Below are 12,356 nucleotides of genomic sequence, written 5' to 3'. Positions count from 1 at the left end.
TACTTGGTGTACCTAGTGTGATATTGCGGATTGGCGTAGATTTCAAAGTCAAAAGGGTAAATGGACAAAATTTACGAATATTTGACAGCATATTTAATTTGCCTTAGTTTTATACACAAGTTTAATATGTTGTTACCGTTGAGGAGCAGTCAGTGCATAACATTTTAATACGGACACGATTGACGTTACAATGGCGCATTGAAAGGGCCTAAACCATTGATGCTTAAACTTGAACCCCAATTCATGTGTTCATTTTGTATATCTTTCTGAAACAACCCCGACCCCTGTGATTAGGACCATTGTTCCAGGTTTGGGAATCGTGTGTGCCCTCCTCCCCCGCATTACACACCATAATTTATTTGCACTATTATATACTATCCTTTTTTGTGTTATGCTTATTTTAGTTATTCCACGAGTTAAAACACTGTAAACTAAATATTACCTATAAATCCATTTTATAAATATAGGTACATTGTTATACACAGTATGTATTAATTTGGTTACTGTTTATATGTATTCCTTAAAATGCGCGTTTAAGAAGAATGAGCATCTTGACTATTCACGTTTTAAAAATACTATAAAAATAACTTTAGCTTTAGACAGTAATGTTAGTTGCACCAGTCAACATAGATTTAGCCGATTACTATTCAAAAGGAGAGACAACTCATTATGTCATATTGTTTTGTTTCTAAAAACAGCCAACTATGAGGATATCGTATTAATGTCCCTTTGTTCAATAACACATACTTCAGTGTAAATAATGGCACAAAGTTTGGGCAATACATATGGATTTAATTTCAATTGATATTTTCCCAACTAAATGTTTTGACCTAATAGTCCTGTAAAGGTTTAACGTTTAGAAAGTTATCACACAGTCTGTGAAATATGACTTCAAACTTTCAAAATAGGTATATATAGCAATGATTGATTGATCACGAAAGACATAAACGGCTTATTCTGTATCGTCATGGTGATTAGCACAGTTCATAAAATGTCTTGGTTTAACCGGTATCTGTTTTGATAATATAGTTAGTTTAAAAAAAACATATTATAGCAAGCAGAAAGATAATCACAAAGTTACAAGGATAGTCGATATGTGTAAGTATGAGATAGCAAGAAAAGGTTATACTAGCAATAAAAGTACACAATTACAGAATTGAGAAGTAACCATAAATGGCTTTTATAAACCTAGTTTAAAAGCCTTTATATTAATCAAAATTTGTTGCAGTCACAACATTGTCACAGCTTAAGTGTTGTCATAATCTAAAGGTAGTTTAAAGTAAAGTCGCCACAAATAAGGACATTCCTTCATATTCATGACACACTATAATAATCTTCTGTGTACCGCAAATAACTTACTATGAGACCAACTTACATATTTAATGTTTTAGTCAGCCATTAGGTTTCCAAATTAAGTTATTGTTGTTGTTTTTTTGTTGTTGTTGTTGTTCTGTACAGCTGTTAGATGCACATGTAAATGGAGTTAAACGTATGCGTCTATAAATATTGAGTGTCCCTTTAAAATGTTTCTTTCGATAACAATTATTAATGACATTGGTAAAAAACATTTTAAGTGAAAATAAACCATTTCTAAGCGCGGTTGTATTTTGGGGGGCCTTCCTCACACCCCTAATAATGTTTCAATCAGTGTTCAATAAGTTGATTATGATGCCATAAAATTCACAACCTTAAAGTTGTGATCTTATGATTCGCTTTTTTCAGTAAGAGAAACACATAAAACATTTTATCAAAGAAATAAAAAGCCTGAGCATAACTAACAGTTTTTGGCAGTTCACCCTTTTTTACTTTAATTTCACTAAATGGTATTCCGTCCAAGTCGAGAGTTCAGTGGTGTTTAACTATACTCGTCTGTACAGCTACTTTACCAACCCTCTTTAGACCAGTCTCGAGCATTGTCCATCGATGGTATGTATGATCTCGGATACCGATCCTACAAAAACATAATCATAGCAAAATGAAAAATACATACATGCAGATATTTCTACTAAGCTAGAGTGAAATAATAAATATGGATACTTTGTCTATCCCATATGTATGGTTCTTTATGTTACCCATTCAGTCAAATGTTAACTGTTAATGTATCCGAACATTTGCTCTGCAGTTTTCGTAATGTAATTAGCCAAAAGACATGAAGAGAAACATAAATTACGGATTCATAAAAAAACGTTATCCTTCTTTGAAGTCTCGTGAGTCTTGGCATACAATCAACACTGTTGTTCATTATGTTCAGTCTCTTGATAAAACCAGGATCTGCAAGTGTATCTGCAATTAAGCAGTGTTTCTTATGTCCGACTAAATCATTTAACAGAAAATTATCTCAAGGTTCTCGAAGCATTTAAGAAGCTAAGCTCACTATTTTTGTTTTGATATATTTTGATATGTAGAGTTTTATGACTTTTTAAGAAAATTTTCTTCATGAATTATCACAATTAACTATATTTTATGTAGTAAAATCTTGATAAAATAAGAATTCTGGCTTAGTTAAACTAGCTACTTAAACTAAGTACGCTTAAGAACTTTAGGGAAATTGGAGCCGTGATTCTAATGAGTACCAATAACTACGGAGATGCGTATACGATTTACACTGTATGCTTACTTGCAAACATAGCTGACAGTTCAGTCAAAGATAATGAAAACAGTTATTGTTTTATATAACTTTGTGTGTTATAAGAAGGTTTACGAGGCAGTTTTCACCCCTTGTCCAAAAACATACCTTATAATTTATCACTTATAAAACAGAATTAATTGACAATTACTTGCAAATGCTTTTAATAATTTCGATGCATGAACTCTTTTGTGAAAACAGTGCTTAAAAACAATAAACGGTTTTTAAGAAATGCAACTTTAATTCTCATCTTAATCGTGCTAGATTTAAAACATCAGTTGTTTTATATATCTGCATATATATATATTATTCCAAAGTTACGGACCTTGGAGTTGTCAAACCTTCATCAAATCATATATATATTAATTTCAGTAGGCAAAGCCATACAGTTAGGGCCATGATTCGATACATTGAATGTTTGGTCAAGCAAATTACCATACAAAGGCTAAACAACTATCTTTCAAATGCTTTTCTTTTTAATTGTCAATGCTTTTCTGGAAAAGTGAGGCGGTAAATGTTGCAATATTCGAATTAAAGTCTTATTTTACTTTTTTAATCTATGTTATAACATAGTATAGCGTTTATATTGAATGCATCCATTCGCCATTGTCATGAACTTAATTTGATTGTACAATCATGATAGGCGCTCCCGGTAGGCGACACATCTGATTCAAGGAATTTGAGCGACCTAAACCATTGAATCATTCTCATTAAAGGCATTATCTTACTAGAATTTGTAACACTTTCTTAGGAAAGTGTTCATACATTGCACGTGTTATATTTGTTCATTCACCTTTTTAATGTATTTTTACTTGAAAACTAAATTATAAAAGCCCTTTCTTAATGATTAAGTTTTTAATTCAGGTCATCTTACTGGCTTAGAATACAACCTCATTACACATTATCAACACACAATTCGACGTAGGGATTGTGTATCGAATGAGAGGCAGTGGGCGGACCTTTAAACAACCGCAAAAGTAGAAATTCTTAATGATTAACCCTAGAACTTAATGATTGCCTCTCTGCAACTTCACTGGCTGTAAATGTAGGTCGTATGCTAACATATAGGCACACAGTGTTTTACGATAAGAATATGGTCAGTTTTCAAGTAGGGTAATGAACATTCGCTGTGTGACGGACATAAGTACTTTATCATATTGATTAGAAAATGGTATATTTACAGATGGTCATAGTGTCACTAATGTTTTACTATGAAAGTCTTAAAGTTAAAAAACCCTTTTTTTAGTAAAAGTGTATGTACTTATTATTGTTTTTGACATTTTAAAGCATTAACTCGACAGTTCTGGCGAAGCTATAATAGTGTTTTGCCCAAAATAAATATATGATTGATTACGAAATGGAAATGCGAGGTCGTTTCTTTCTAGAAATATCACAACATATAAACACAAACACAAACAATCGCTTCGTTTGATGAAATAAACACAGCCTGATATGTTCAGATCATAAAACATAACAGACGAGTAGGTTTTAAAATATATCTGGATTGAAAAATGATATTAAATTCCTTTTAGACCTTACAGCATTATCGTATTCGTTAATTTAATTTAGAATATATCCTATTTCCTATTCTGCCAAATGTATGCCTTGTCGTGTGCAACATTTGGACTCAGTCTTTAGTTTAAATATACAATATAAAAATACAATCGGTTTGCAAACATTGTTGAGTTTACTTTAAAAAAAGAATAAAAGAGGCTTTTATTAGTTTGAGTTTTAAGGCTATGTATACGAAACATTTAAACTTGATGAATCGAATATGCAGAAAAAAAAATTCGACGTACAGTTCGTGCGATATAATTTATCAATACCTTTCAACAGTCATTCCGAATCCTACGGCAATTTTTTTTTATCTAACATGTTCTATTTTTCAAACTTTAAGCTGTTATCTGCCTTACCATATCCAGTGATATGCGCCGTCTTGCCTTTCTCTTCTATCGTCGTCTTTGTATATGAAACAAAATTTGGAGGATTCATTATAATGACTACATATTTTCTACATCAAATATACAATTTTCTTATATAATAAACATGTCTCCTGACAATCGGCTAGACAATACAAAACGATCTCTTGAATATAATTATTTAAATCTAGATTGCATGCAATGCGCTTTGTGCAAAGAATTTATACGTTACTTAAAGAAAAGCACTGAGCCTGAGAGGGTAATTATGAAAGAAAAAAGCAGCGAAAAGATGTAGGATACATAACAAGAAAGCACAATAGTGCAAACAATACAATATGTTGAGATCGAATTTCTATTTCTTTCAAATAAAACAAAATGAGAAGGCAGTAATAGTGAAATTCCATGAGTTAAAAGTCCCATTATGTTGATGTGATGTATACTTATTTTTGTATGTAAAATGACTTCTTTTAACCTTTTTGACATTTTTAACCCAAGAAATGATTAAATAATGCATTTTTCGCAATTATAAAATGCAACAAAACTGAAAGTATAATCTTAATTTAGCGAGTTCAACTTCATAACGAAATTTGCATATCACGTGATTTTCTGACTTCCCAAAAATTATATGTGGCTTTATACACTAATGATTTATATGTATAACATTAAAAAGTTTTAGGAATCATCCTTACATGTATTTTCATTGAGAATAATTATCTTGAAAGCTAAATTTCATTCAACTAATCTGGGTAATAAGACAACTAGTATTGACACAGTTCTGCCTCATGATTTGGGGCCGAAAATTAGTTTTCCCGGTTATGCATCTGAAAAAAACTAATTTATCATTATTTGACAATATGATTTCGACATTGCAGTTATGAAACATGCGCATGAAAAAAGTATGTTGGTTAAAGAGGAGTGCGAAACAACGAAGGTAAAGACAAGAACAAGTAATTAAACAGCTGAGCAACTAGTCCATCGAGATATTTACTTAAGTAATCGATACCTTTGAGCAATACATTGATAACATCACGAGATAATGTCAAATAATCAATTAGGCGTTATTAACATCATTAAGAATAATGTGGTTTTTATATATGATATTTGTTCAAATATCAACATTTGCTGAAGCGTTCCAGCTTTTGGTATTTAGTTATTACACTCCTAATGATTTGCAACACCGTACATATTCATACACAAAATACAATAAATTTTACAAAAACATGAGCAAGTACCAAACTGCGATTGCACTAAACAACATAATATTCCATTTAAAAATACAAAACATTTATTTGAAAAGCAGAAGCTTAGTTTTCTTTATGTGAAATTATATTTGGAAAGGTTCAGTATTTCTCTAGTTATTTCTCCAGTCTAATTCGGCAGTTACTCAGGTACTGTTTACAAAGCTCTATGCTTTTCCCATTGATTTACCTCATTTACATACAGTGAGTCAATGGTCAAGTTAGGAATTTCGTTTGATTTTTTTTTATAAATTTCTTTTAAATAAAGAATATCGTGTTCACCTCGGGATTTTTTCAGACATTAAATGACCCCTTATCATAGTTATGTACTTACTTTTATTTTTCTCTAACTACATTATCCTAAGTGGCACTTTGACTTTAATCATGTTGAAGGTCTTTGTATGGACAATTCTCACTTTCTAAATGTTTAATGATCGTTTGTCACAGAACATACAATATGGAGATGAAAATCTAGTTATGATTTTAAAACATAAGTTTAATGATTGAATGAAATCAATGAATTGACTAATTGAGAGTGTTGTCACAACACAGACGAGAAGCAAACCGAAACGAAACAAGAGCAAAGAAAACAATGATTAAATACTATTTACAATATAAACGTTAACAGATTTAAATATATGAATTTACATGTTTGTATTTGGCATAAATGGCGTTAAATTTGCAAACAATGTTTCAGTTTATACAATAATGTCGAATTCGTTACCTGCGATACACTAAAAAAATGCGTTGCTTTGAAACTGGTGGATCATACATATGTTATTAGTTTTTCCTCAAACGTGCAGTTATAAATAATAAATAACTGTTGTGTGGGATAATATTACAATATATGTTTAGTTTTTTTGTATTTTCTTGCAAGTTTTCACGAAGACGAAAAAAATATCTAACGCAAACAAAACAAGAAGTGCACTTACTTAAACCATATAAAGATTGCGGCACCTCCTAACAGAGCTAATAGAGCGATAACACCAATCACTATACCAGCAATTGCTCCAGCACTTAACTTTGTTTCTGAAATTATTAAAATTAAAGCACGTATAACCTCTCTAGTTAAGCGCGAACTTTAAATTAAACTCAACGGGTAAATCTAACACGGACCTATAAACTAATATGTATTTCGAGTTACTTGTCATAGTTATCTTAGTGGAAATGGTTCCAAAATCAGTTACACTCATAATGGATAAAATAAAATGAATTTGGTTATGATTGTTGTGTAAGTCCTTTTCAACTAAGGATTGGTCGCATGTTTTTGTTGGTATATGATGTATAAACGAAGGAAAGCCAAATTCCATAAAACACGCCGGCGTTTCTTGTGAAATGTTCGTGCTTGTCCTTCTGCGCTAGAATTTTTGTAAACTGTATAAGCATGCACTGATACGTTAACGCTTCTTGGAAACTGTTCATGCGTGCCCTCCTGCGTTAGCGCTTCTTGGTAATCTGTGCATGCATGCCCTCCTCCGTACATACAGCATAAACACAAGAATTGTGACCAAGCATTGCTTAGTTATACTTTTAATAATTGTTTATTACGATAACAAATTTGTAACCTACACAACAGCGTATTGTTAAAGAATTGTTAACCACAACTTATCAACATAAACGTTTGCATAGAACAATAAACGATACCGACAAGGTTGTATTCTATTGGTTAATTGATTTTGCGCTAATCAAATTAGGAAGTAATATTAAAATAAACAATGACGTCAGAGCTCCTTACAGGTTATACATTAAGACCGTTAAGTGTTTTTCATATACTAGGTCCAGGCGAATGTATTTGTAAGTGTACAGTTATGAAATAAGGCCTTCCTAGACTTGGTAATTCGACTGTCAAAAGTCATCTTATAACGTTTGCCATATCTACTCGTGTACGTGATGATATGTAATATGTTTACTGGTATGGCGTATATATAATCTAATGGTTTGATTAGCGGCACATGGATAAAATTACAAATGACAAAGGGGCAAAAACACCTTACAACAAACCTGTATGATACGCATCAAAATCAATGGAATGCCAATACAAGCTGAGGTTACAGTCAGGCTCAAATTTCCCAAAACGTCTTAAGTCATTTACAACAGAATGAAACTAAGCTAAACAAATATAGTTTGTCGGGTAGACATGTTATACTAGTTTTGTTGAGAGCTAAAGTGAACTAAAATGCTTTTGTACAACGAACCTGATGGCGTCTGTTCATCCGTATCTGAAACAAGAACACTTCTATTTCACCTTATAAAACAACGTATGGTACTGTCTGTTATGGGATGTTTACACAATAACATACAACAAAACAACAATTGCTTCAAATACATTGATTTTACTAGCATCTTTGTTTTAATGATAATTACTAAATGGAAACATGGTAATCAACAGCACTTAGTTAGAACAATTACTATTTATTCTTACATTCTTACCTATGATTTTGTATCTTTGCTCTGAGGTCCAGATTATTGGTTCCTTTACGTCCATATGCTGTATAACAAGGTTATATGAAACAGTTATTGACTTCCCTTTGGTTTCGTTGTGAACTATAAATGTTTGAATTTTAACCGCAGGTGACCCTGAGCAGCTGGTGGAACAATGTTCTACACTATAAGTTGATGATTCGATATCGGCTATAACTTCACCGTCCTGTGGAAAATTTCAAGATAGTAATCATACCAGATGTCTAATATTTTCTGATTCATCAAAGCTCATATACATTTATTCGAGATTTCGATTGTGATTTTATCATTTGTCTATTTCAACTACATCAGATTTTGACATAATTGTGGTCGTATATCAGATTGATCACACACCCTGCAAAAACAACTTCTCGTTTATTCAATGCATTACTTCATAGCCAATGAATTCACCTTGACTGTTGACCATTTAACAGATACACTGTTAGGAAACAAACAATCTGTTATAACGGTTATATTTCCATCCGAAGCCAAACTTGGTTCCGTTATGTGGAGAGAAGAATTGTCTGCTTTGAAGTCTGCAAATATAAAACACCATACTATAATAAAATTTTATAATCAAACCGTATTTAAATTGATATATCAGTTTTGAGATACAGATAGTATAAGTATGAGTGATAATTTAAATAAATACAATGGTAACGATGCTGAATTGTTAGGTTTTGCACATTTCAATTAGTTTCAAATGCAATATTTTGAAATGTTTGATATGCTGATTAAAGAGTCTCTAATGTAATATAGCATGTCAAATATAGGACTGGCTTCAACACAATTTAAAGGAGGAAAAATGTAGGCGCAAGTTTAATGGAACCTGTAAGTGATCATTAATGCATTTAAATTTCATTGATTAAGTTCGTGTAACTTAAGGACACATAAATGTAGCTTCCTATCACGACAAACACAATCTAGTAACAACATGAAATAGGCATGTTACTGATTGGTCCATATTTCTTCTGTTGTGTTAATCGAGACCACAAGTCTTGTTCGATCACAAATAGTGTTTAACTGCACGAGTCAGACATGTAATGCAGTTTGAACCAAACGCGCTTAAAAATATCGGAAACTTGTCTTTTCTGATTGTATTCCCATAATTGAAAATACATGTCAACAAAAGAACAAAGCCATGATGCAAAATGGGCTTCTTATACCGAAATATATGTATTTATCCGTACTTCGATGGTGATGTTGATATTGAAAAACAGAATAAATATATTGGTTATGCTATATATACCTTTAAGACAGCATTTAGGCATCGTAACATATATATAATAACTTTGACCATATCAAATCGGAAAAAAGTTTACCTTCAATATGTATGCAACTCTTAAACGTTTGACTATTAGCTACCTTTTGTTTAAAGGAAGACGTTAAAGATTGGTATTATTACTTACGTATAACTGTTAATATCACGCTATCCTGGTGTTCAGATATATCCGTACACTTGAATACTCCACAGGAATCCATGGATACATTTGTTATATTGAGATCAAACGTTTTTGATTCAACTTCTGATGAAAACTGATAACCTTTGGTAGTATTTGGATAGCAGCCAGGGGTCGCAGTTGGGCATGTTGACAGAAATTCATTATTTTTTAACCAAGATATAGATTCTTTCTCAGTCGTGGAGCAGGTTAAAGTGAATGACTCATTGGTGCGAGGTTTACTTTAAGGTAAAGCTATCTTGACAGTCCCTGAAACAACGAACATGTGGAAACGTAACGAATGCCACTATTCTATCAATTGGTACCTTTCTCAAAATAAAATGTAAATGATTTGAAATTAAATCATCAGTAAAAATTAACGTACTTCCTAATACCAAGCAAACCTATGTTAATCTAGCAATTTACATAATGTAACTCAAGGGAAATTCACATACATACTTGAATAATATGTGAAAGCATATGAATTAAACAAAAATACTTATTATGCATAAACATTCAAATGAATGAAAATTAGTGAATGTCACGTTTTACTTAAATAAACATTATTAATGCAGTAGTTTACAATGGATCATTTATTAAAATAATTCAAAGTTCAAGAACATGCTTACGAGCCTCACATTTGACAAATATTGTCTTTAAAGGCCGAAGAAGTCAAACACAACACGAAACAGAGACACAGCGCTACAAGACAACAGACATTCCACACAATGTACGGCGCTACCAGACAACAAGCATTAAACAAGAGACACAGCGCTACAATACAACAATGTATAAACAAGACACACAGCGCTACAATACGACAGTCAATAAATAAGGAACACAGCTCGACAAGACACTGTTTGGGTAAGTGAGTGAAGACTCATTTGGTGATTAAACCCATTATTGGCATACAAACACACACTTGTCCAATAACAAATGAACTAAGTTATGTCCTAATAAGAGGTTAATGGGCATACGTAGCCATCAAATAAGTTACCTTCGGCTAAGTACGTCGCCATGAGTAATAAAAAAGGCACATTCATTTCAACGTTTTGCCAGCATTGAGTATCTGAAATGAAAATATTTTGCATGGTAAAAAAAATATCAATGAAAATGCACTTAAACAGGCATACATATTATGCTTCACTTTTTGGAGAGATTAGACGCGATATTTTGAACAGTATTAGGTTGCATGTTCTAAAAGACATTCTCATTTTTTTTTTGCCAACAAAATGAAAATTTTGTCATTTCAAGCTTTAAATTCATCAAAATTCAATAGGTTTAGTTGTTTTTAGATATTTATGAACACTATAGTGAAACATTTGGATGTCGACAATTACTGCTAAAATAATTTTGATTATATCACACACAAAAATGTTTCAATGTGAGTTTGTTACATTGCAAAAACATACTTACAATAAACCCGAAAGTTTCACAACTTATCAACTTCTTTGTGTCATTGCCATTTACAATATACGAGTACAGTTAAAATGCTTTGTTCTATCTTGTAAAATAAATACGTTTGCGCCACTCCTATCAGTTTTTAATCGATACGGTTGTAAAAAGCACAAACTCTGTAATGATTTGTAAATGACTAGTTTAAAACTATTGACACATACCTTAAAACGTTTATAATTATGTTCTTGATATTAATTAATCCAACACTCATTCAATACCTCACAGAACGGCGGAAAGGATCAGTAAAATTCAGATTTACTTTTTAACATCGATGAAATTTTAGTCATTTATATCATTTCACAAGAAATATATCTTTATATAACCTATCAATGCAATACTTCTCATGTTTCAGGGATTTATTGGTTTTATACAGGCGTTGTTGACACTTTAAGCATGTCTTTTATAGTAAGCGATATTTAAAGGTGCACACTATAGGTTGATGCAATAAAAAAATAATGCATTTTCATGTGTAACTCATTTAACTTAAATGATTTAAACCAGAAGACAAAAGATTTAGGTACAGATTATAAAGTATTAACCTTTGTAAATGTTGTTTTGTAATTAATAACATAGCCAAAGATACCCAGTTCAGAAACGCCAATATATTGCTAATATGTTTTTATCTGGGTTTTTTTGGCAAGTATTCGGCAAGTGTGTTACGATTGGAATTTGAGCTAACATTCTTTCACAGTGGTAGGTGCTGATATTGTAAGGACGGTGGCCGGGCACTGATTTGGATGGTTGCCAGTAGGTAAAAATTGACCCACTCATAGGAGCAACCATGCCTTTGTACGCTTCTTTTTAAGATCAAATCATAATCTTGAAAGAACTAACCATTTTACAGTGGTATGTAAAAGATGCACTCCTACTTCCAATTAATTTTTTCCACAATAAATACAAATGTTTCTATTTACCAAAAGAAAAGAGAAAATGTCGAAAAAACTGATTCTAAAGAAAGATACTGCAGTATATTTGAAAGAAAGATACAGAAAACACAGTATGTCTACCTTATGAGACGATACTAGATCACAGTAAGCACTCTACAATCATTTAATATTTGTGCGTGTTCAGCTATTAAATGCACGGTTATAATCGTGTTATCAGTAATAAATATTTTCCCAAAATGCATTAATTGTATAGTTTAAGTACATGTAGTTAAAGGTTTGTCATTCAAAATAAATGTTTGTTATACATGTGTATGTATTGGTTTTGAATA

At 31.8% G+C, this 12,356-nt stretch overlaps 1 protein-coding gene across 3 annotated transcripts; it reads right to left on the bottom strand.

Annotated features, from left to right (window-relative positions):
- Positions 1-1,366: 1,366 nt before the first annotated feature.
- LOC128233759 (uncharacterized) lies at positions 1,367-11,441 on the bottom strand. Of its 3 annotated transcripts, none has more exons than XR_008260769.1 (9): positions 11,099-11,435; positions 10,680-10,751; positions 9,653-9,952; positions 8,655-8,779; positions 8,214-8,430; positions 7,979-8,002; positions 6,716-6,812; positions 4,540-4,585; positions 1,367-1,951 (listed from the first exon to the last, which is right to left on the bottom strand). XR_008260769.1 is itself a non-coding variant. In XM_052947603.1 (9 exons), the coding sequence occupies exons 3-8, from the start codon at positions 9,723-9,725 to the stop codon at positions 4,576-4,578; spliced, it is 546 nt and encodes a 181-aa protein (XP_052803563.1). In that variant the 5' UTR covers positions 9,726-9,952; positions 10,680-10,751; positions 11,302-11,441; the 3' UTR covers positions 1,367-1,951; positions 4,540-4,575. The 3 variants fall into 3 exon arrangements, 1 of the variants encoding a protein (XP_052803563.1); XR_008260770.1 differs by having other exon boundaries at positions 11,359-11,418; XM_052947603.1 differs by having other exon boundaries at positions 11,302-11,441.
- Positions 11,442-12,356: the final 915 nt, after the last annotated feature.

Source organism: Mya arenaria, chromosome 5 (assembly GCF_026914265.1).
Source record: "Mya arenaria isolate MELC-2E11 chromosome 5, ASM2691426v1".
Classification (NCBI taxonomy): Eukaryota; Metazoa; Mollusca; class Bivalvia; order Myida; family Myidae; genus Mya; species Mya arenaria.
This window is presented reverse-complemented; position numbering and strand designations above follow the sequence as displayed.